The sequence below is a fragment of the Selaginella moellendorffii genome, unplaced genomic scaffold, assembly GCF_000143415.4.
Source record: "Selaginella moellendorffii unplaced genomic scaffold, v1.0 SELMOscaffold_12, whole genome shotgun sequence".
Classification (NCBI taxonomy): domain Eukaryota; kingdom Viridiplantae; phylum Streptophyta; class Lycopodiopsida; order Selaginellales; family Selaginellaceae; genus Selaginella; species Selaginella moellendorffii.
Genome location: NW_003314273.1, coordinates 2665943 through 2688709, shown reverse-complemented (window position 1 = coordinate 2688709; position 22767 = coordinate 2665943). Strand labels below are relative to the sequence as shown.

Sequence of the window (22767 nt, the reverse complement as noted above, 5' to 3'; positions counted from 1 at the left end):
GCTAGTGCACGTCCTTGTCCTGGTTTTTGTGGCTTCTTCAGTTGAACCCAGAGCTTCCGTGTTCGTGCCAATGTCTCGTGCAGACCCGATTTGTAGCACGTTTCTTGCTTGACATTCTGCGCGTGGGAGATGTATATGATAGATCAGAGGGGCGAGTTGCCTTTTATCAGGCGGACAACTCTTGTCTTGAAGACTTTCTTTACCTCCTCGCCCACCATAATATCCACAACTATCTGTTGCATCGCCAAGCTAGAATGCTGCCCGGAGACGGCATAGAACCGGATGTTCTGATCGTCCAACACCTTCCTATTGATCAAGTCTGGAAACCTCGTCTCGCCCTTCATTGTTCGGTAGTAGGGGATCACGTCTGCGATGTCGGGTGTTACTGGACTTGCCAGCATCTTCTGCTTCAGTTTCTCCACCCACTCATCAGATACTAGCCTGTGGTTGTATTTGCTTTGGATCTCGATACGGCTCACGTCGATTGTATATACTTTGTTGGAATAGTAACAAGTACTATTATCTGCGACGATTTTTGCTACCTCTTCTTGCTCTTTCTGCTCTTTGCGGCTCTTCTTTTTGGTGGGTGTAGTGTTCGAACTCGAGGCAATGGCATCACCGAGTAGCTTCTTTTTTGGAGCAGCAGAGTCGGACGTCGGCTTGAGCTTGACCACCCTTTTCTGCTTCGGGGTAGTTTCCAGATCGACCCCCTTCCCCTTCGCTTCGCAAACTGGAGGCACTCTCAACGGCTCAATGTTGGAATATAGTTTTTGAACATCGCCGTAGGTGAGGTCCGTGGATTCCATGTGATCTTCATAGACCCGCAACGTCTTTGAAATTGTGGGCCTCCTGGACAACCTCTCCCTAGCTCCCTCTAGGAATTCCTCATAGCCGCTGCCCCCCTCCGGGAAGCCGCTAGGATGTGCAAGGTGGATCTTGAAGGCAGACGCTGTCTCTACCACAAGTGCCAGTCCATATTCTTGCATGGAACTGCATGGAGTGTCTGTCACTTGGATGAGGATCCCCATGCATTCTTTTCTCCCACTATCTGTGTTGTACAGCATCAGATCCTCGCCTTCCATCCCGAAAGTCCAACTGGTGAGCTCCTCCCCCTTCTCTGCATCCACATTGACAGTGGCTGGAAGAAGAACGCAATTCCTCGTCTGTTGAGAAATGCACAACAATTAGAGCTGACAGATGAAAAGCTAGCAACTGGAAATAACGTGAGGCCACACGCTATTCACCACTGCATCAGATGTCTTGAGGCTGCATCCTAAAATGGCGTGAGGCAACACGCCATCTGTAACCGGACTGCACTCGAGAGCCCAATCGGTGCATGCCAATGTTGCTACTGAATGGCATATGGCCTCATGCCATTTTCTACTTGGCCTAAAAGACTTACCATTTGAAGCCGAATGGAGGCCGTGACAATCGAGGCCGGACTCACTGGCGAATGTGCACTGTGTGTGCAGCGGATCGTAGCAGCAAGGCTACTCTGCCACTTACAGTTGGAGAGTGGTGCTGAAATCTCCTGGGACGCCAAGTGGGCTGCGTGTGGGTGGCGGAGTGGGCGGCGGAGTTGGCGGCGAAGTTACAAACTGGGTGTGTCTTGAAGTGGACGCCGATGCACACGAGCGCGATGCGAGCGCGAGTGTGATGCAAGCGCGAGTGGACGCCGATGCACACGAGAAACCTGTAGAGAAGTGAGCGTGATCGCGAGTGGGAGCGTGATGCGAGCGAGAGCGCGAGTGTGATGCGAGCGCGAGCGCGAGTGTGATGCGAGCGCGAGCGCGAGTGTGCGAGCGCGAGTACAAAGCAAAATGCAAAACCTAACCTCACACGCGTGAAATGTCACAATGGTTGGTAATCCCGCCACGTCATCATTCCTCAGACTTGGGCGCCACCATTAATTTCTGGATTGCCGCGCGCATGCAAGCACGCAAAATCCAAAAGAAATCCGCAACGTCATCATTCCTCGGACTGCATGCACGCGAAATCCAAAAGAAAGATCATGATTGGGATATCATTTAATACCCTCGCTATATTTATACCATGCATGATTGGATATTCCAAAGCATCTTGTATTTCCAAAAATGGCAGATGTTCAGCTAAATAAAGAAATTCTATCTATTTCTATTTTTCTCTCAAATCAATATTATAGCGTGTGGGCTCATGCAATTTTGAACCAAAGAAACCCAAAAAACGTTGGACCCAAAATATTTTGAAAAAACCCAAAAAACCCTAAACATTTTAAACCCAAAAATCCAGGCGTCCTGTGGCGTTATTCCTTGAATGGCGTGTGGGCGCATGCCATTTTCAGGGCCAAATGCTGAATGGAGAAAAATTCCCTTTCAGTGCAAATGCTGCAAGAGGCAGATGCCGAGCACAAAGGACTGTAACTACCTCACATGACACAGATAAACTTTTCTCTATTTGGCAAAGATAAACTTTATAGCGTGTGGGCTCATGCAATTTTGAACCCAAAAAATGCACCAAAAAATTCTCGGTGTCATCTGGCATTATCTCTTGAATGGCGTGGGGCCGCATGCCATTTTCAGGGGCACATAGGAGTATATTCCTAGGATATTCTGACACGCGCGAGATTTTTTTGAGTTTTCTGGAGATCCAACCGTTAGATCGCAACTAGATTTTACAGAATGGTATACAATGTCTTTCTTAATGACCCTGCAAAGAAGCATCTCGATCGGACACCACATGAGACCACACGAGCCTTACAATGTTTCAGGGGCATTTGCCATAGATCCGACCGTTATTTTGCTCCAAGATTTTACAGTTTGGTGTGCATTGACCTTTCCATCGAAACTGCAAAGGGACATCACAATCAGATGCGGGATTACAAGAAACTAACTTCACTAACTCTGGTTTCACCAAGATCTACGTAAGGAGTTATGAAATGAAAGGACCCTCTCTATTGAAATGTGTTTATGGTCCTAGGGGCATTGTGACATATCAAAGGATTTTGCATCAAGTTCTGTATTTGCATGTTTATCAAGCTACTAAATTGCTAAACCCTAAACCCTAAACATGTGGCAAATGCTGCGTGAAGAAAGATGCCCTTTCTGGGCAAATGCTGTAAGAGGCAGATGCCGAGCAGATGTATCTCAGGCTAGCGAAGGGGACAAACGAAAGCTAGCTATAAACATGACGGGATGCAAATAGATTACTAGGCTGGTCCTACGAAAATCAAAAACCATAATTGAAAACATTGAAAATGCAAAAAGAAAGGTTTATAATATTTTTGAATTTTAAGCAACCAAAGGAATGTAAGTAGGGCATGTGTTTGTAAGTTTAAAAATGCCTCAACCACTTAAATTCCCAAGTAAATAAAGCTGTTTCTATTTTTGGTACAAGTAAACTTTATAGCGTGTGGGCTCATGCAATTTTGAACCCAAAAATGCACCAAAAAATGCTCGACTAGCATTATTCTTTGAATGGCGTATGGCCTTATGTCGAGCATTATTCTTTGAATGGCGTGTGGCCTTATATTGCCATAAATGGACGTACACACACAGCATAATTATTCCTTTACACGGCGAATAATCTTGGCGCGGATCGCTGACATGGCATGGCAAAGTTCGAATCACTGACATGGCACAGCTAGATCGAGGTAAGGACATGATGTGACAAAGTTCAACCTCCGACAGTAAAGTCTAGAAGCTACTCAGTTTGAAATTTGTCAGAGGAATCATAAGATCTGGTTTGTCAGAGGATTTGATGTGACGTTCAAGCGTGTGTTATTTTTGAATTCTCGAACTCATTCCTAGGTCTATCATTTTTGTGCGCCGTGTTCTTGGTTCCGCTGAGCGCAGTGAGTGCTGCTTGTGTAAGCGGCGTTGTGGGCTGTGGTTTATGCATCTACGAGCGGTTGCGGCATTGCGAGCGCCATTGCGAGCGGCAGTTTATGCGAGTGGCAGTTTGTGCGAGCGGCGCTACGAGCAGTTGCGGTGTTGCGAGCGGCGCTACGAGTAGTTGCGGTGTTGCGAGCGGCACTGTCTTTGGTGTGGCTACCGCTTCCTCTTGATATTCGGCACTTGTGCTTCCTGGTATGTTCACCATGGAATGGCTTAAGACCACATTTAGAAATGGCATGAGGCCACATGCCATCTTGGGCCCTTGCAATTTCATGGCTAGCGTATTGTCATGTATGTTTTTGCTTGCCTGCAGCTGTGTGTATATCAAGATGGCATGAGGCCTCATGCCAATTTTGTGAATGCGAAATTTCACGTGGGTGTCAATAGCATGTTTGAATAATGGCATGTGGCCTCATGCTATTGAGGTTGTTTGGTATGTTATGATTTAGGCCATTCTCCAATCATTTTTTGTATGGTCTTAACTTCTTTTCTGCACTTTCAGAATGGCCTTCAGGGTTGGGGAAAAGGTTTACATTTTGAATGGTGGGAAGAGAGTTGCAAAAGGGACCCTTGTGTCTATGGATCGGAACTTTGTTATACACTGTCAAAGGCTTGGGGAAGGCAATGCTGCTGTATCAGTAGAGACTGTTTTCGATGGGAATGTGGTCGCTATTGAACGAGGAGAGATGGTCGTCGGGGTAAATGTTGTTGTTGCCTTGAAAAATCTTCAGAAGAAAGCAGATGTTGGGGACAGCGCAAGTGCGACGCATGTTCCCTCCGTGGATCTTAAGAACCGTGCTACATGGATTCAGGCAAAGGTGTTTCTAAACAACCCCGAGGGGGAGGTGGTAGCTGAGGGCTTAGCCACAGTTGTCGATCCAAGAGATGCGGTTGCTAATCAAGAATTGGGCTGGGATGATATTGGAGTTGCGATTTTAGAGGTTGTTGACACAGAAGAAAACAGTCTGACTATTGGAAGCATTGTGCGGTGGAAATTGAGGCACTTAGTGTTTGAGAATGTGAAGGATTCACAATCAAACACCACTACAACTGATGACAGAACATCTCTTCATGGGAAAAGAAAGTACACCTTCCTAAAGCGCAGCCAAAGGGATCTGAGCAACGAACCGAAAAGGCAGAAAATGGCGATGGAGGTTCGAATGGTCTCGACAGTTGCTTGTTGCAAGAGGAGGTGCTGTCAACATGCTGATTGGGATGCTATTGAAGAGGAGAGAGCAAGATACAAGACATTGTCCTGGAAGGCAGCTCGCAATTTTGTGTATGAGGCATTACGGTCATCTGTTGATGCTTCAGAACATCAGGTGGGGGGCATGGTCTTCCAGAGGGGTTTGGTCTGCATGAAGGCATGGAGAATCATTTATGGAGTCCCTCGAACCACATTCTATAGAATCAAAACTGAGTTCGAGGAACAAAGGGTTCAACAGGCAGTCCATGGGAACGACGGTACGCACAAAACCAGGGGTCATGTTGTATATGGAGAGGCAATCTTCAAGAGGTTTGTCGAGACATGTAGCGAGCAGCAACCACATAAAACCCGCCTCTTGGAAGATGGAACACGAGACACCCAATGAGTTCTCCCTTCCATGTATACCAAGGGGGCCATATTGGAAGATGTGAATCGGGAACTCCAGAGTAATGGCTACAGGAAGCTGAGCCAATCTAGATTTAGTAGATTGTGGAGCAACAGGTTCAGAGATGTGAGTATAGGAAAGTACTCCAGCTTTTCAAAGTGTGACGAGTGCACTGCTATCAAAATGGCTTTGTCGAAGAATTCTTGCAACGCTCAAGAGCGAGAGACGTTGGTTAGAAGGCGACTCGACCACAACATCGAGCAGAGAAGCTGCAGGACTGCATATTATCATAACAGGATTCTCTCCAATGGAGAGACCTGACTCTTACCTCTACATCATCCACGACAAAATGGACCAGAAAAAGACGTGCTTACTTCGACTCAATCCTGCCCCCAAGGCAATCTCTTCATCCATGCAGCTGCCTGTGTCTCTGTTTGGCATAATCGCTCATGGGCATGGTGCCCAGAACTATGGGAACTTCTTTGTACCTCTATGGGGTGGCGGGGGTGCAAACATGATGATTGCGTCCCTAGCAAAACACTTAAGGTCTCTGCAAAGTGCGCAGACTGAGCTGAACGGCCAACCCTTGCATAAGGCCCTTGTCGATCGAACCCCATACAGGGTTCAGCTGGAGGAGGAGCAAAGGCTTGCAGTATCGCGTGGGGCCCCATGCCATCCCAGTGAATATGTTGGCCGTCAGATTGTAGGGTTATCACGTGAGGCCTCATGTCATTCCGACGAGGCTGGTCGCCCGGTGAATGCACAGCCTCATCCAAACGAAGCAGAATCTCAAGGAAGTTCTTGCGGCCGATGTGGCCTTCCACCCCATCTTCTGCTCCAAACAGACAATGCTGGCAGTGAGAACAAAAACATGTACATCTTCGCGTACTTGGCGATGCTTGTTGCCAAAGGCATATTTGAAACGGTTACACTTGGCTTTCTCATGGTTGGGCACACTCATGAAGACGTCGATGCCATGTTCAGTCACCTGGCAGAGTCCCTCCGGCGATCCAATGTCCTCACCCTCCCACAACTCTACGATGAATTCCAAAATTGCATCAAAGGCACTGTTGAAGCTGCACTTCTGACAGAGGTTCCAGACTTTAAGGGGTTTGTAAGAGGCTACATCAGGGACGGATCCGAAACGCTGATTGGCCACTCCAAGCCTCTTCAGTTTCATTTCAGCATGTGTGACGGTGCTCCAGTGATGAGGTACAAGATGAGAGAATGGGACACAGTGTGGCTGCCAGTGGATGGCATTGAACTCTTCAAGAGAGATCCCATAACTGGGGAACCTATGATTCCTCAGGGTTCCCCACGGCCGATGCACCCGGATGGACTCAAAGACCAGGAAAGTATAGTGGCCGGGATTAGACAGCATATTGCCTTCTGGAAGAGGGGGTTGGTGTTTGGTGGAGAATCCTATTTTCAGAGGTGCAAACCTTTGCTCGAATACTGGGAGAAGATTATATCTGCTATCCAAAATGGGCCGGTTGTATATAAAGAATTGGAAGAGTCCTTTTGGCCAGAACCCAGAACACCAGATAGTAGCGGAACAATGTCCTCTGGAAATGCAGTGACAGATAACGATGTTGAGGATCACTATTGTGGGCCGAGGAACAAGAAGCCGGATTCAGCATTCAATCCAGTACAGGTCTGCAAAGGAATGGTCGTGCTTGTCAGACCCAGTAATAAAAAACAAATGATATGGGTGGGGCGCTGCATCACTGATGCAGAGGAGGACACGGAAACTAACTCCTTCAATGTAACTGTGGAGTGGTTCAAGCCAAGTTCCGGATATACGAACGATTGCCTAGAAAAGAGATGGGTGCTGAATCCAAGGGATCCCAGCATGAGCATATCGGTGGATAATGTTGTGCATGGTTGGATGCGGAAGCAGAGTGCCACCATCACCTTGCCAGACCATGCAAAAGATGCAGCAAGAGCATTCATAACCCGGGTTCAAGGTGAGATTCATGAATATTCCTTTACTAAGTTTCTAATGTATTTTATTTCAAGGTGAACAATCCGAATCTGAATCAGAGGAGGCGTGATGGCATGTGGCCTTACGCCATTCCTAAGTGAGATGATACAAATAACAAGTATAAATTCTTAGTTGTTCTAGCAAATCTTACTTAAAGTTCAAGGTGAACAAGCCGAATATGAATTCATCGGATTGTTATAACAAATTGCGAGGTGATGGCATGAGGCGATACGCCATTTGAGAGTGGTAGCCATTCCTATATGAGGTGAGTGAAATATTTATTAGAAATACCTCATTCAATTGTGCACTTCTAAGTCTTGGTCCACTCAGTACTGTTTGCATGTTTCTATTTTAATTCTTTCTCTAAAATGTTATTTAGCATGTGGCTTCATGCCATTGCTCTCCACAATCATGCATTGAATTTTTCTATCCTTGCATAATACTTCTCCATATATATAGCATGTGCGCACATGTGATATGGTTCATTAGGCCTGATATAGTGTGTGAGGTAAAACAAAGATGATGTGACATATGCATTTACCAATCACACGTGCATAAATCTAATAATATGGCGTGTGGCCCATATTAATGGCACATAAACCCATATTGTGGGCTTACGTGCTTTATGTACCATCATTCCCTTGCAGCATGTGTGTTGGTTTCCTTTTATAACACAACGAACTCCATATTTTAGGGTGAAGAGCGTTCTCATGGCAAGCACAAAATCTGTAAGTGAGGCAGAAAAGGAGACGGAGAAGGAGATAGGTGAAGATGTAGAATATATAAGTCTTCCAAACTCCCCGTACTATACTCCAGGTGATCATTTTTCTGAACAAACGGCAACATTAACAACTATCGAGAACGCCCCAGTAACGTCAAAGACAACAATCCAAAGCAAAACAACTGACCCGGAGAAGGATGATAGTACCGCTGAGAGTACCAAAAAGGAGGTGTCCACTAGCGCTTAGGCTTATAATGGCGTGTGCCCTCATGCCATTTACTTGATCACCAAATACCTTTTTCCCTTTGCACTAGTATATCTTAATACCGGTCTGAGAAATAGAATGGCATGTGCCCTCAGGCCTTTTACTAAATCACCTTTGAAAGAAATGCAAGCCTCTATGTCGTAAAAAAAAGGTACTAGAGAAATTCCTTAATAATATGAATGTTATTTAGTTTCATGAAAATACACTAAGGGTCAAATGAGTTAAATGACTTCTCCAGACTAACAATGCCTCTTGCTACACCTTCACAATTAGATTGGTTAGAAAAAGATAACATTGAATAATATCTAAATGTTCTCACCATTAAGTTATATGTCTGGCTAATAGGAATGACGTTCATCTTGGAAAGCTCACCACACGCTCAATGAACAAACAAATAGTGTGTGCGCGCATGCCATCGCTCTTCTTTAGCTTCAGATTCGGCTTGTTCACCTTGACAATGAGATTTATTATACAACCAGATGGACTCAGTCTGGACATAAAGTCACCGCGCTAGTCACCATGCCCCAGATATGTCTAGCCCCTGGACAAAAAACATATAATTTCACGTCATTTTCAAATACTTGAAAATTTGTACCTAGTCCCATTTTACTGAATAAATCCCACTTTAACGAAATAGAGCTTTTAAGACAACACAATGTTTTAATTGTGATTCTACCTTTGTTAAAACCTCATAATATTTAGGTGAATAATTCCCCAATTTATTCTTTATTAAAGCTAGCTCTAGTTCTCTTTAAGCTGGGGTTGAAGACAACAGTTACTAATGCTTAATTTTCTTGCTTGTGTATGCTTAGAAAAATTGTGACACGCTATTGAAAAAATGTGTCCTCTGAAAACTCAAATAAGAACTTGTTCAGAATGAAAGAATTCTAGAGTAGTTGATTGTGTTTTCCACATCAAACAAAATTCATTCCTTTTTCTTTTGGATTTTTCTCAAGAAATTGTTGGCAAAACAATTTGAGCTTGAGTTTTTTAGCAATCTATGTCGAACTCCAATTTCAAACTTGTCACATGCTCTGTGGCTTATATGACAGTTGAAAAACTATCTTTCTTGCATTGTCTGAACACTAAACCATTGCAATTTGCAAAAAAGCTCATTCGTTCAGCATTGTCTGGGCTAGGGTCTTTGCAATCACTAAAGAGATCTACTTGTGATTCTTAATGCTAAGCATATTTGGACTTCACAAGCAATTTTCTCCCAGTTATTTTTCAAACCAAATAGTAATAATATATCCTACCATGGTTACCAAAAGTGAGTAAAGTTTTTTTTGCCTATACTCACCTACAAAATAGTGATAAACAAACAAAAATGAAAATATAAAAAAGAGAAGGAGAGAAGAAGAATGAAAAGAGAATAAAATAGAATTCAACCTCAAACCCTAAAGGTGTGAGTAAGGATAAGTATATGCCACTCTCTCAACTCTACTTTGCACAAACAATCATAAATTAGAAAAAAGGTGATTAATTCAATGTAAATGCATACAATAGTGAGTGGTGGTTGTTTTCCAGCACGTCTAAGTGCTACTTATATATTATATGATTTTATAACTATTCCTAACTACTTCTCACTTGTCTATGACAAGTGTTACCTAGGTTAGGTTTTTCTTCTTTTCTAAACTTAGGTGTAACTCCAGTTTGCCTAAGCTTCCTTCTTTTGCTCTGCTTAGGAAAATACACAAAATAAAACATTTACCTCTTCATCATGTGTGGAAATAATTCTTCTAATTTAGTTAGAATTGCCAACCTTTACAACATCTACTATGGCTTTTACTATAAGCACTATGGACCAACTTGAACATCAACATAATCAGCTTCTAGTCTTAAATGTGTTTTGACTTGTTGCAACTCTAGTGTGGCAACAGCAACATGTTTTACAACAAGCACATATGTGCTTCTAAGAGGTGGCTTAATGAAGCTCTTTGACTCTAGGACTCTACATCATCCCAAACTTGCTACTCCATAGTTGGGACTGTTTTGGATTGCTAGAATTGTGAGTCCAAACCTGTACTAACTCATAGATCTTGTTAACCACTGATTGCCAAATCCTCACAATAGCACCCATCTCCAATGCTACTATTTGTAGCAGCTTAGGTCTGGAATACTTTCATGTTTTCTTATGTTTCATAACTTTCAGATTCTCTATTTCTTTGTAAACATTTGAATTGTTTTGGATTCATAGTCTTAGTTTTGAGCTAGGAATGCTTGTGAGATGACTCAACATGATGATTGGTAATTTTACCTTTTTTGGTGTAGCTTTCTTTTTGTAGTGTCCTCCCTTGTGAATCGTTGGGCTCATGCTGCTCACTTACCTCTTGCTGTGACACACTAATCATGTCTAAGTACTCCTTGATTCAAGATTGTGACAGATTTTATTTGTCATGCTTAGGTGAGCATTTGTAAATTAAGTTGTCAAGAAGGTTTTTTGTCAAGATACTCCTGGAAGTGCATTATAATTGCTTACCTTTTCATTTCCTTTAAGCTCCTTTCTAGAAACCCTAGCTCGCAGCGCACCTAGAGCTCATAAGCTCATAAGCTGTTATTGTTCAGTACTAGTGTGAAGTTTAGGAGTTAGAGTGAATAGTTCTCTACCATTTTAAAAGAGTCTTATGGGTGGATTAGCTGAGTAATGTTGGCCAATAATAGCCAGCTTACATCACCTGTTTTGCTGTGAGCATACCTGAGAAGTGTCTAAAGTAGTTATGGCATGCATGAAGGATCTCAACAACCTCATTGTCATTGATGCATTAGAGAATATCACCATCACCAGAAAAGAATCCCACCTAAGATGACATACTTTGTTACTAACTTGCATTTCTCACATATAGAGAGATGAGAAAAGCCTAGATGATATTGGCATATCAGGAGTGAACTATGTCAACATAATAGAGCTGATCATCTAGAGTGTCTTGAAGGCATTATCAAAATTATGAGTGTTATCCTCATTTAAAAATGAGAAGACAAGGCTGTTGGGATTGAACACTCGAGATTTCTCCACCATGATCTTGAAATCAAATTTGGATAGCTAGAGAATCCAATGAGCATGATGGCTTTGTAATATAGGTTTGCCTATTAGGGGATTCACTAGAATATGAATCATTGCCCTCTTCAGCATAAAATAGTGGCAAAGGTGATGGAAAGTATAGACAATAGTTACTACATAATGATCAAGCTTTGTCTATTGAGCCAAGAGATATGAGAAGTCTTTACCTAGGAAATGCAAGTTACTTTTAACACTTCATCTTTGGTTATGCAGCAATGACCCAACCCCTCCAACAACTGCTTCACAAGGATGTAATTTTTGAATGGATAGTGGATGAAAATGCTTCTCTCAATGCTTTGAAGAAGGCTCAACTGGCAACACTAGCTCTCCAACCTCTAGATTTTATCACTCAACTATTGGATATGACATATTTAGCAATAAGAATGTGATGCAATTGCCATAATTGTAATTGCCAAATTATGGATGGAGTTGGAGAGGCAATGATAACAGCCACTTTATCTAGGAAGACTTTTGGGACATCCCCTACCCTATACCCTCTCACTGCATATCTCAACGGAATGACCTGTCTATAAAAGGAAAGTTCTATAATATTCACTTCTAGGGTCGTCTAGACCGAGATTCTCGCTGCTCGAGGCCGGGGTTTCGCTGCTCGAGGCGGATTTAGGAGTTAGGAGAACGGGTTCTAGATGGGTTGCTCTCGCGCTTGATCCCCTCGCCCCTTCCGGGATGCTTGACACCAAACCGCGTCTCGCTCTGGATCGTTCAGGAAGCCCGCGAGTTCACCCGGTGGTAGAGATGCAGATACCTGTCTTGGGGCTCCATCGCGATGGTTCTAAACGTTTCTGAGGTACTATGAAAGAGCAGATGATTTATCAACCAGTTTGGTTCAAGAACTCGGAGTAGTTCAACGAACATAACTTTTTTGAACTTCTAATGCCAGGAACATGCATCACATTTTACTGAGTACAAGCGGCACTCCATGCATAGGCTTCAATCCAAACTTCATCGCAGGATTATGGCGGTAGTTCGGTGAAAGCCGGAACAAGAATCGCTGTAGTATCATAGCCAGAATGACTTTGGCTTCGATCATCGCAAACGACTGGCCCACGCACACCCGCGGCCCAAACGAAAACGGCATGAAAGCATTGGGATGCCTGCACGCGCTTGAGATCCCATCTTTGAAGCGATGCGGATTGAATTGGCCTGCATCTTCTCCCCAGAGCTCCTTATCCTGATGCAATCCAACAATTGGAAACGACACAGATACTCCTCTTGGAACGTGTAAATCTTGCAGCCAAGACTCCTCCACACACTCCCTGGTCATCTCGACTACTGGTGGATACAGCCGCAGAGTTTCGTAAAGGATCATTCCCACCTGTTCAAGAATCAAGAAGTTAAGTTTTGGAATTACGAGATATTGATCGACTTACGAGCTTGAGCCTGCTGACACTCTCGCCATCAGGAATCTCATTGCCACATACTTCGTGTACCTCAGCACGGGCGCGTTCTTGCCATTCAGGATAGCCTCCCAGTAGCATCAAAGTCCAGGTTAGTAAGATGGCTGTGGTCTCATGGCCCGCAAGGTAGAACGTCTTGCATTCCTCTATCAGATCCCTGCTTGTGAAATTACTGCTGCTGTCACACTCCTTCAGCATCAGCCCGAGTAAGTCATTCCCGTATGTATTACTCCTCCCTGACTTCACTGAGTTCCGACGCTCGTCTATGATCCCAGTGATCAGAGAATCCAACTCCTGATGAAGCTTCCACAGTCGGAGGTTGATTGGAAGTGGGAGAAACCTGTAAGCAAGTGATTATGATTCAGTTCAATAGATGATCGAGCATACCTGAAGCCTGGAATCCAGGAAAAGCTGAAGAGTTTGGGCACTAGCTCTGGGATTTTCTTAGACAATATCTCGAAAACCCTCTGCCCTTTGAGATAGCTAGTTCCAAATGCTGTATGGGAGATAACGTCTCCTGTGAGCTTACGCACCTCTCCAGAGATTTCAATCTCGGGATTCTGCTGTCTCGTAGCTTCCCATTGATCAAGCATGCGAGATGCGCACCCTGCGATTGAACCGGTCATTTGCTGTGTACAGGAGAATCAGAAACACCTATCAGCGAGACATCATGAGAAGATAACAGTATGAATACCCACTTTAATACGTTCATGAAAGAATGCCGGTGCTACGAGTCGGCGATGATGACTCCATTCCTCTCCAGTAACAGAAACCAATCCACGACCAAGGAACAAGTTCGCGAACCGCAGCCCGGCCTCCGATTTATCAAACTGAGAAAACTTCTTAGACAAAACCTCCCTTACGATCTCAGGCTCCGAGACCGATATCCTTGGTTCAGTTCCCAACCAGAACACAAATCTCTTCCCTGGACCATGATCATCAGAAACAAAGCTTTGAGATTCATCAGGGATGACAGGAACATACCATATTGCTTCCGCCATTTGAGCAACGCAGGATATACCCGATGGAAGATGTCGTGGCTGAAACTTTCCATGTCGTGATCCTCGATGGCGCTCCTCATGTTCTGGATTTCAGCTATTTGGCCTACCATGAGTCGGGGTGGAGGCCCCTGAATCCCCTCCTTCTTCAGCTGCGCCGCGGTCGCCCTGGGGCGCCACCAGTAGACCGTCACGAATCGCCATAGCGCTGCGGTGAAGAGGACGATGCAAGTGCTCAAGATCCATCTCCCTTCCATTTGCTGGACTAAGGGTAAAATGTGGGGCAGGTGGGCGAGTGCAGTTAAGCCAAGTAGATGGATATCCCTAAGAAGCTACTTGGAACTTCTAGCGTTACACGGTTTGTGTGTGGTTACTCACTCTTCCATGATTTGGAAGACATCCCAAGTACGTCAAATTCAAACTAGAGTTTTAAATTGTTTATAAATATTGATATGGATATGCTTTATTTTGCCATTGGATTGAAAAAGCATATTTTAGATTATTCTAAATCCAAGCCATCAATCAGCATTATGGAATAACAGTGGATCACATTCTAATTTGGGTAATGCTTCACCAGCCATTGCACAATAGAAACTACCCTTACAAAATCAGTGATCCACTCTGAATTGAAAAGAGATGGAAAATAGATGTACCACCACCGTTAACACTGCATTTACCAACAAGAATCGACATCCATCAATGGCTTCTCTCACCCGTGGGGTGTCGCTCAGGTGGCACGAATCGTCAGGGTGGAGCTACATACTGGGCCTCAACAACATGGTGGAGCATAGCAACAGGGTTGAATGTGTGATGAGATCACCAAGAAGACAATCATCCTCCTGGACTGCAATGACAATCACCACCACTTGCAACAGTGCAAAGTCTTTGACAGTGATGAGTAGGAGTGGCAGACACAGAGTGGCAACCACAGGGAAAGAATGCTTTCAATACAACTAAGACAGGATTCTTTGTCTAAAACAATTATATATGTTTTAACAAAGAATCATTGGACATATGAAAGTGAGCCATTGCAAAACAAAGTAGTTTTTCATGTAAACTGTGAGTACTTCTAAGACGTGTCCACAACATAGGTTGAGATTGGTGTTATACTCTCTAGACATGTCTTTGGAAAACTAGAACCATCCAGTCTCACTGCATATAGTCAAATAAGTGTTTTTTGAAGCACCACCTAACCTCATTCTTGAGAAATGAAAGTTTCATGGCAAGCTGTAGATGTGAGGCTAAAGCAGGCCTTAGGCTTGTGCAAGAATTCCTTTGCAAGTCCAACAATTCTATGTCCAGCACAGTCTAAAACCCTTTAGTGTTATGGCTTTAGTACAGCTCAATAGCAATATTAAGTAATGTTGCAATCAAGTGAGTTTTACAACACAATTTCACAATGATTGGAAGAACACAAAGGAGCATAATAGTGTACATTTTTTTTCTTACAAACTGTCTTTATAAGTTAAGTGATTCTTATAAATTAACATCAGATAACTAGTGTTACAAAAAAATTTAAACAAAAAATTTAATTCAAATATTTATATAAAAATAAAACCATTTAAATTCAAGAATGACACTAGATTGGATATTATTGTTTTTAATAAGTTTTACCATTTTCACAAAATCTTCAAATCTAATTAATAATGTCAGGTTGTCATTTGGACTTCACTATATTGTAAATTCAAATTTTACTAGTGCTAATATTTTGATTTTGAGATGATGCTAAACTTAATTTGGTGTTGACCATATAAATTTTCACATTATCAAGAAAATTTCATATAGCCTTGGTCTTCTTTCTTTATTGTTTTATCACTGTGTTAAATTTGTTCTCCATACTTTGAATAAGTGCATAATGTTACTCATTGTGTTGGAAGTCATTGTATAAATTATCACATATTCACTCCAATGCATGAAATATAATATTTTTATACTTGGTGAAGGGCATCAGCATAAATCACAATTGCATCATCAACATCCACTATTATTTATTTTCTCAATGGAGTATGATGGACACAAACTAATATCATTCTATAATTAAAACATTAATTATATTTTATTTATTTTTGCAAGATCTTCTTTTGATTTATATCTATTAAGAAAAACTTAAATTAAAAACTGAAATTTTACTTTAGAAATATTTTAATTACTCTATCCCACTCCATAGGAACTACTTGAAGTGGTAGAGCATAAGAAGAAAGCTTGATACACCCACTAGCATGACAAGGCCATGCAAGCTTTGCAACCACTATTGGATATGATACATGAGTCAAAATACCCATTAAAAACATGTTAAGTGAGCATGGAATACATGTTTTTTATATTAAAGCATTTCATGTTTGCCTTTTAAGTACATGAGTCTATGTTCAGAGGAAAAGCCTCATTTTCCCTTAGCTTTACTTATGTACTAAAGGTTTATTGACAACATGATGATATGCAAAACTTTAGGAGGACCGACAAGATAGCCAATAGAAGTTGCATGGGGTTAAATCTAATTTATTTTACATGAATACTTTGATAAACATGAGGGTGGGTGAAGTTGGTATGCATATGCTCCAAAGGTGCAAAAGCTTTGAGAAGAAGATTTCAATAAAGTACAGATTACCTTTTCTTTACTAGAACTAAAAGCTTCTTCATATAGGTTTATATAGTTGGGATACTAATATTCTTTTTTACAGAAAAGATGCAACTCTATTGCATTTGTTGCTCCATGAAGTATGCAAAAAGTGTAGGGATATAATGCATATTAGCATGTAGCAATTGATGGCATTCGATAAGGACCTTCACCTTTATGCCACACATATATAGGAGCTATTAAATGCTATATGAAGTGTGGCAAAAGGTGATGTAGATGTCAGTGTGTCTCAATTGGTGATACAAGGTAGAACGAAGTTCTATAAGAATACACAAAGATCACTCATTTAAATTGGTGTATTTCATATAAATTATGCTTTCCATTAACTTTTAAAGTTGTTTCCTTAATGGTTTGCTAGACTAGGGTATGCATTAATGAAGACATTGATCTTCCCTAAGGGGGGGAGAGTAACTTTGGGTATCAAAAAATACTTGGCAGCTAGTCTTTACAGACTTGATTAGTGGCTACTTAAAAATATAATATACCCTTGAGCAAGGTATATTCCTACCCTTAAATTTGAAATCGTACATATTGGGCATCCATGCATATGTCCTTTCTTTTGGTGGAGCATCCATGGATGAAGGTATCAGCCACATGACTGTGGTATGGGGCTTCATATGGAATACCCAGTCTATATAATGGAAAGATTGGTAAATTCAGTGTGGAAATGAAAGTGTTGATTCTTCTTGGCTTAATAGAGGTTGTTAATCAATAATTAATAAAGACATTGACATCTCTGAAGGGGGGATGAGTGTAACACATATGATCATAGGATATACTATCATTATGGATTTTTAAAACCTTAAAGGATCCAAGGGATAAATAGGGATAAAATAGCCATTAAGGGCTTTTTTATCAAGCAATTGCCCCTTTCCAATTGGTTTAAGAAAAGGGATAGCCCCCCCTCTTAAGGAACACATACTTTAGGCTTTCACCCCTAGGATAAGCTTGAAAATTTATTAAATATGAAATGACACTAGATTTTGAATTAAGACATAGGAACAATACTATAGGGTTCATGACACTCTCTACATTCTATAAATATGCCTCTTAAGTAAATCTAGAGACTTACCATAAATATTATATAGGACCGAAATAGAACCAACATATAGAGCATGATAGTAAGAGTGTTTAACAAACATGGTAAGCTATCATGTAATGATAATGAATGTACCAATTTAAATAAGTTAAGGAATAACCTCTTTGTCTAACAAAATGCACCAACTTAAATGAGTTCCTCTCTATTCATTTAAGTTTGTGCATTTTGTAAGCTCTTGAATTTAAACTTTCTAAACGTTATCCAACCCAATACTATTTAAATCCAAAAACACTTAACCTTTATTCAAACCCAAGGACATTTAAACTTAAGTATCATAAAACCATTAATTGATTGTAAAAAAATAGTGTATAAGCCTTTTCCCTCTATATTTAAACTTTTATGAATTGTCTTTCAAGAACGAAGCTTTCTATTCTCTTGACACCTTACCTTTCAAGTTGAGTTCAGTTGAAGGCAAATTGAACCTTTAAAATGTCAATTTTAATATATAGTGTGATTCCCTTAACCAACTAATAGAGTCAGATCCGAGACCATTCTAATATAAAATATAAGCTTATGAATTTAGATTTTTTTGGAGGTCACACAATTTAATACTATTCAAACTCAAGGATACTTAACCCTAAGTATCCTAAGACTCTTAATTGATTAGAAAAGGGGGTGCACTTTAATTCATGACACCTCTTCCTTGTAAATTACAAATAAGTATCTCTTCTAGTAGAAAGAATATTATTTTTAATATCTTTCATTCTTTTCAAATAATTTGAGAGAAGTAGCAAAAATTATAGTATATAGTATACAAATATCAAAAACATGTTTTAAAATATTATATACTAGTTATAGTTTATAAAAATGTAAATATTGTAAGTAATATATTTTTCTATTTAGTATTGAAACATACTTATTTATATATAGTTATGATATTTATATATAACTAGTTTAAACACATAACAATTCAATATAGTTTACAATTTTTAGAATTAAAAAAGGATTGGTTGCATAAACTGTATTATAGTATTTGACCCATCCAAATATTTTATAGAAAGTTATTTGCTATACAACTATATCAAATATGTATATATACTTTATAAATATAAATAATTTACAGCATAAACAAACAGGATACTGCTGAAATTTTTATGTAACTGCACAATTTATAAGAACAACTTACAACATAACTAATAGAATATAAATATCAATACAACTTATAAAGACAGTTTGTAAGAAGAATTTTTCAGACTATTATGCTGCTTTATGTTCTTCAAATCATTGCAAAAATATGTTGCAAAACTTGATTTCAACATAACTTAATATTGCAATTGAGCTGTAGTGAAGCCATGGTTTTTGCGCTGAAGGGTTTTTGATTGCCTAAACTGCTGGAAATGGAATTGTTGGACTTGCAAATGAATTCTAATAATTGCTCAAGGATTGCTCAAGCCTCACAGCTTGTCATGAAGTTTTCATTTATCGAGAACAATGGTGCTTAGATGGTGCTTTAAAAAACACTAATTTGACTATATGAAGTGAGACTGGATTAAACTGGATGGTTCTAGTTTTCCAAGGACTTGTCTAAAGAGTATAACACCAAGCTTAACCTGTTTTGTGAACATTCTTAGAAGTACTTGCAGTTACATGAAAAACTACTTTGTTTTTCAATGGCTCACTTTCATCTTCCCAATGATTCTCTAGAATGATACAAATCTGTTTAAACATTAATTCACTATTTAATTGTTTTAGACAAAGAATCCTGCATTATGAGAGGTTTTAGTTGTATTGAAAGCATTCTTCCCCTGTGGCTGCCACTCCTACTCATCACTGTCAAAGACTTTGCACTGTTGCAGGCAGTGGTGATTGTCGTTGCTGTCTAGGAGGATGATTGTCTTCTTGGTGATATCATCACACTTTCAACCTTGTTGCTATGCTCCACCATGTTGTTGAGGCCCAGTATGTAACTCCACCCCGATGATCTGTTCCACCTGAGTGATACCCCATGGGTGAGAGAAGCCATTGATGGATGTCAATTGTTGGTAAAATGCAGTGTTAACGGTGGTGGTACATCTAAAATATATATCTTCCATCTCTTGTCAATTCAGAGTGGATCACTGATTTTGTAAGGGTAGTTTCTATTGTGCAATGGCTGGTGAAGCGTTGCAAACCCAAACTAAAATGTGATCCACTGTGGCAGTCTTATCTATTCCATAATGCTGATTGATGGCTTGGATTTAGAATAATTTAAAATATGCTTTTTTAATCCAATGGCAAAATAAAGCATATCCATATCAATATTTATAAACACACTTGGACCTCACAACTCTAGTTTGAATTTGGTAGGCCGTGCCACGCGAGACGTTCCAAGTAGCTTCTTAGGGATAGATCCTTACTTGTACAACACTCCATCCGCTTGGCTTAAATGCACTCACCCATCTCCCACACATTTTACCCTTAGTCCAGCAAATATGGAAGAGAGATGGATCTTGAGCATTTGCATCATCCTCTTCACTGCAGTGCTATGGCGATTCGTGACGGTCTACTGGTGGCGCCCCAGGGCGATCGCCACGCAGCTGAAGAAGGAGGGCATTCAGGGGCCTCCACCCCGATTCATGGTAGGCCAAATAGCTGAAATCCAGAACATGAGGAGCGCCATCAAGGATCACGACATGGAAAGTTTCAGCCACGACGTCTTCCATCGGGTACATCCTGCGTTGCTCAAATGGCAGAAGCAATATGGTACGTTCATGTCATCACTGATGAATCTCAAAGTTTCGTTTCTGATGATCATGGTCCAGGGAAGAGATTTGTGTTCTGGTGGGGAACTGAGCCAAGGATATCGGTCTCGGAGCCCGAGATCGTAAGGGAGGTTTTGTCTAAGAAGTTGTCTCAGTTTGATAAATCGGAGGCCGAGCTGCGGTTGGCGAACTTGTTCTTTGGTCGTGGATTGGTTTTTGTTACTGGAGAGGAATGGAGTCATCACCGCCGACTCGTAGCACCGGCATTTTTTCATGAACGTATTAAAGTGGATATTCATACTATTATCTTCCAATGAAGTCTGGCTGATAAGTGTTTTTTATTCTCCTGTACACAGCAAATGACCGGTACAATCGCAGGGTGCGCATCTCGCATGCTTGATCAATGGGAAGCTACGAGACAGCAGAATCCCGAGATTGAAATCTCTGGAGAGGTGCGTAAGCTCACAGGAGACGTTATCTCCCATACAGCATTTGGAACTAGCTATCTCAAAGGGCAGAGAGTTTTCGAGATATTGTCTAAGAAAGTCCCAGAGCTAGTGCCCAGACTCATCAGCTTTTCCTGGATTCCAGGCTTCAGGTATGCTGGATCATCTATTGAACTGAATCATAATCACTTGCTTACAGGTTTCTCCCACTTCCAGTCAACCTCCGCCTGTGGAAGCTTCATCAGGAGTTGGATTCTCTGATCACTGGGATCATAGACGAGCGTCGGAACTCAGTGAAGTCAGGGAGGAGCAATACATACGGGAATGACTTACTCGGATTGATGCTAAAGGAGTGTGACAGCAGCAGTAATTTCACAAGCAGGGATCTGATAGAGGAATGCAAGACATTCTACATTGCGGGGCATGAGACCACAGCCACCTTACTAACCTGGACTTTGATGCTACTGGGAGGCTATCCTGAATGGCAAGAACGTGCCCGTGCTGAGGTACACGAAGTATGTGGCAATGAGATTCCTGATGACGAGAGTGTCAGCAGGCTCAAGCTTGTAAGTCGATCAATATCTCGTAATTCCAAAACTTAACTTCTTGATTCTTGAACAGGTGGGAATGATCCTTTATGAAACCCTGCGGCTGTATCCACCAGCAAACGAGGTGACCAGGGAGTGTGTGGAGGAGTCTTGGCTGCAAGATTTACACGTTCCAAAAGGAGTATCTGTGTCGTTTGCAATCGCTGGATTGCATCAGGATAAGGAGCTCTGGGGAGAAGATGCAGGCCAATTCAATCCGGATCGCTTCAAAGATGGGATCTCAAGAGCGTGCAAGCATCCCAATGCTTTCATGCCGTTTTCGTTTGGGCCGCGGGTTTGCGTGGGCCAGTCGTTTGCGATGATCGAAGCCAAAGTCATTCTGGCTATGATACTACAGCGATTCTTGTTCCGGCTTTCACCAAGCTACCGCCATAATCCTGCAATGAAGTTTGGCTTGAAGCCTATGCATGGAGTGCCGCTTGTACTCAGTAAAATGTGATGCGCATTAAAAGTTTAAAAAAATTATGTTCGGTGAACTAGCCCCAGGTTCCAAGAGAGGTTTCTGCATCTACCACCAAGTGAACTCGCGGGCTTCTTGAACGATCCAGAGCCAAGATGGCTGCCTCGTGGGTGTTCTTGATTGCAATATTGCTAACAGTCTCTTTGTTTTTTTTGTTAAGTGGAGCCCACTCATGATTTCAAGATGTTGCTCAACTTTGTCATGAGGATGGTGTCCTTGTTGGTGGGTTCCCTTGGTACAATATCCAAGATATGCTACAATGGGAGGTGTTTGTTCAATGTTGCAACTATCTCTAGACTGTTCACTGTTGTGGTTCCCAAAACCACAATCTTGGAGGTGAGTGTCGCAAGTTGGAAGAGTACATTCAACACACGTGGCAAGAGTAAGTGTTGTGTGTTTCATGGCAAGAGTAAGTGTGAGTGACTTGGCATATGGAAAATTTACACCTCATATGCTAGATGTGGGATAATAACCCCATATATAAAATCCCTCTTTGCTTTTGTGATTTTGATACTATGCTTTATTTTGTTAAAGTGGAACTTTTCATTATCCCACTTATGGTGTGTGGCCACATGCCATTTTTATAACAACAATAAAAAATTGAAGTTTTAGCTTTATAATTTATAAATTAAAAACTTTTCATATGATTTTGTGTTATAATATTGTGAAATATAAAAAAATAAATTAAAAAACTGATAGAAATATTAATAAATATTAATTAAGTACTAGGAAATGGCATGTGGACACATGCTAATTAATGTCCCACTTTACTGAATAAGTTCCACTTTAACAAAATAAAGCATTACCTTATTAGTCAATTGCTATATCACTAGTTAATTATGGGACAGCTCATATCATTTGGAGATTTTCAGCTTTCATTTAAATAATGTTAACAGCCTAACTTTTATGGTGGACAACTTAGATTTTATA

At 41.2% G+C, this 22767-nt stretch overlaps 2 protein-coding genes across 2 annotated transcripts; one reads left to right on the top strand and one right to left on the bottom strand.

The window, feature by feature from the left end:
- Positions 1-12304: 12304 nt before the first annotated feature.
- LOC9646691 (cytokinin hydroxylase) lies at positions 12305-14232 on the bottom strand. Its single transcript, XM_002969365.2, has 5 exons — positions 13895-14232; positions 13609-13835; positions 13298-13539; positions 12884-13250; positions 12305-12828 (listed from the first exon to the last, which is right to left on the bottom strand). The coding sequence occupies exons 1-5, from the start codon at positions 14163-14165 to the stop codon at positions 12403-12405; spliced, it is 1533 nt and encodes a 510-aa protein (XP_002969411.1). The 5' UTR covers positions 14166-14232; the 3' UTR covers positions 12305-12402.
- A 5821-nt stretch (positions 14233-20053) lies between these two features.
- LOC9646690 (cytokinin hydroxylase) lies at positions 20054-21853 on the top strand. The gene is made up of 5 exons (XM_002969587.2): positions 20054-20324; positions 20384-20610; positions 20680-20921; positions 20969-21335; positions 21391-21853. Exons 1-5 carry the CDS (start codon positions 20054-20056, stop codon positions 21814-21816), a joined length of 1533 nt encoding a protein of 510 aa, XP_002969633.1. The 3' UTR covers positions 21817-21853.
- The last annotated feature ends 914 nt before the right edge of the window (positions 21854-22767 follow it).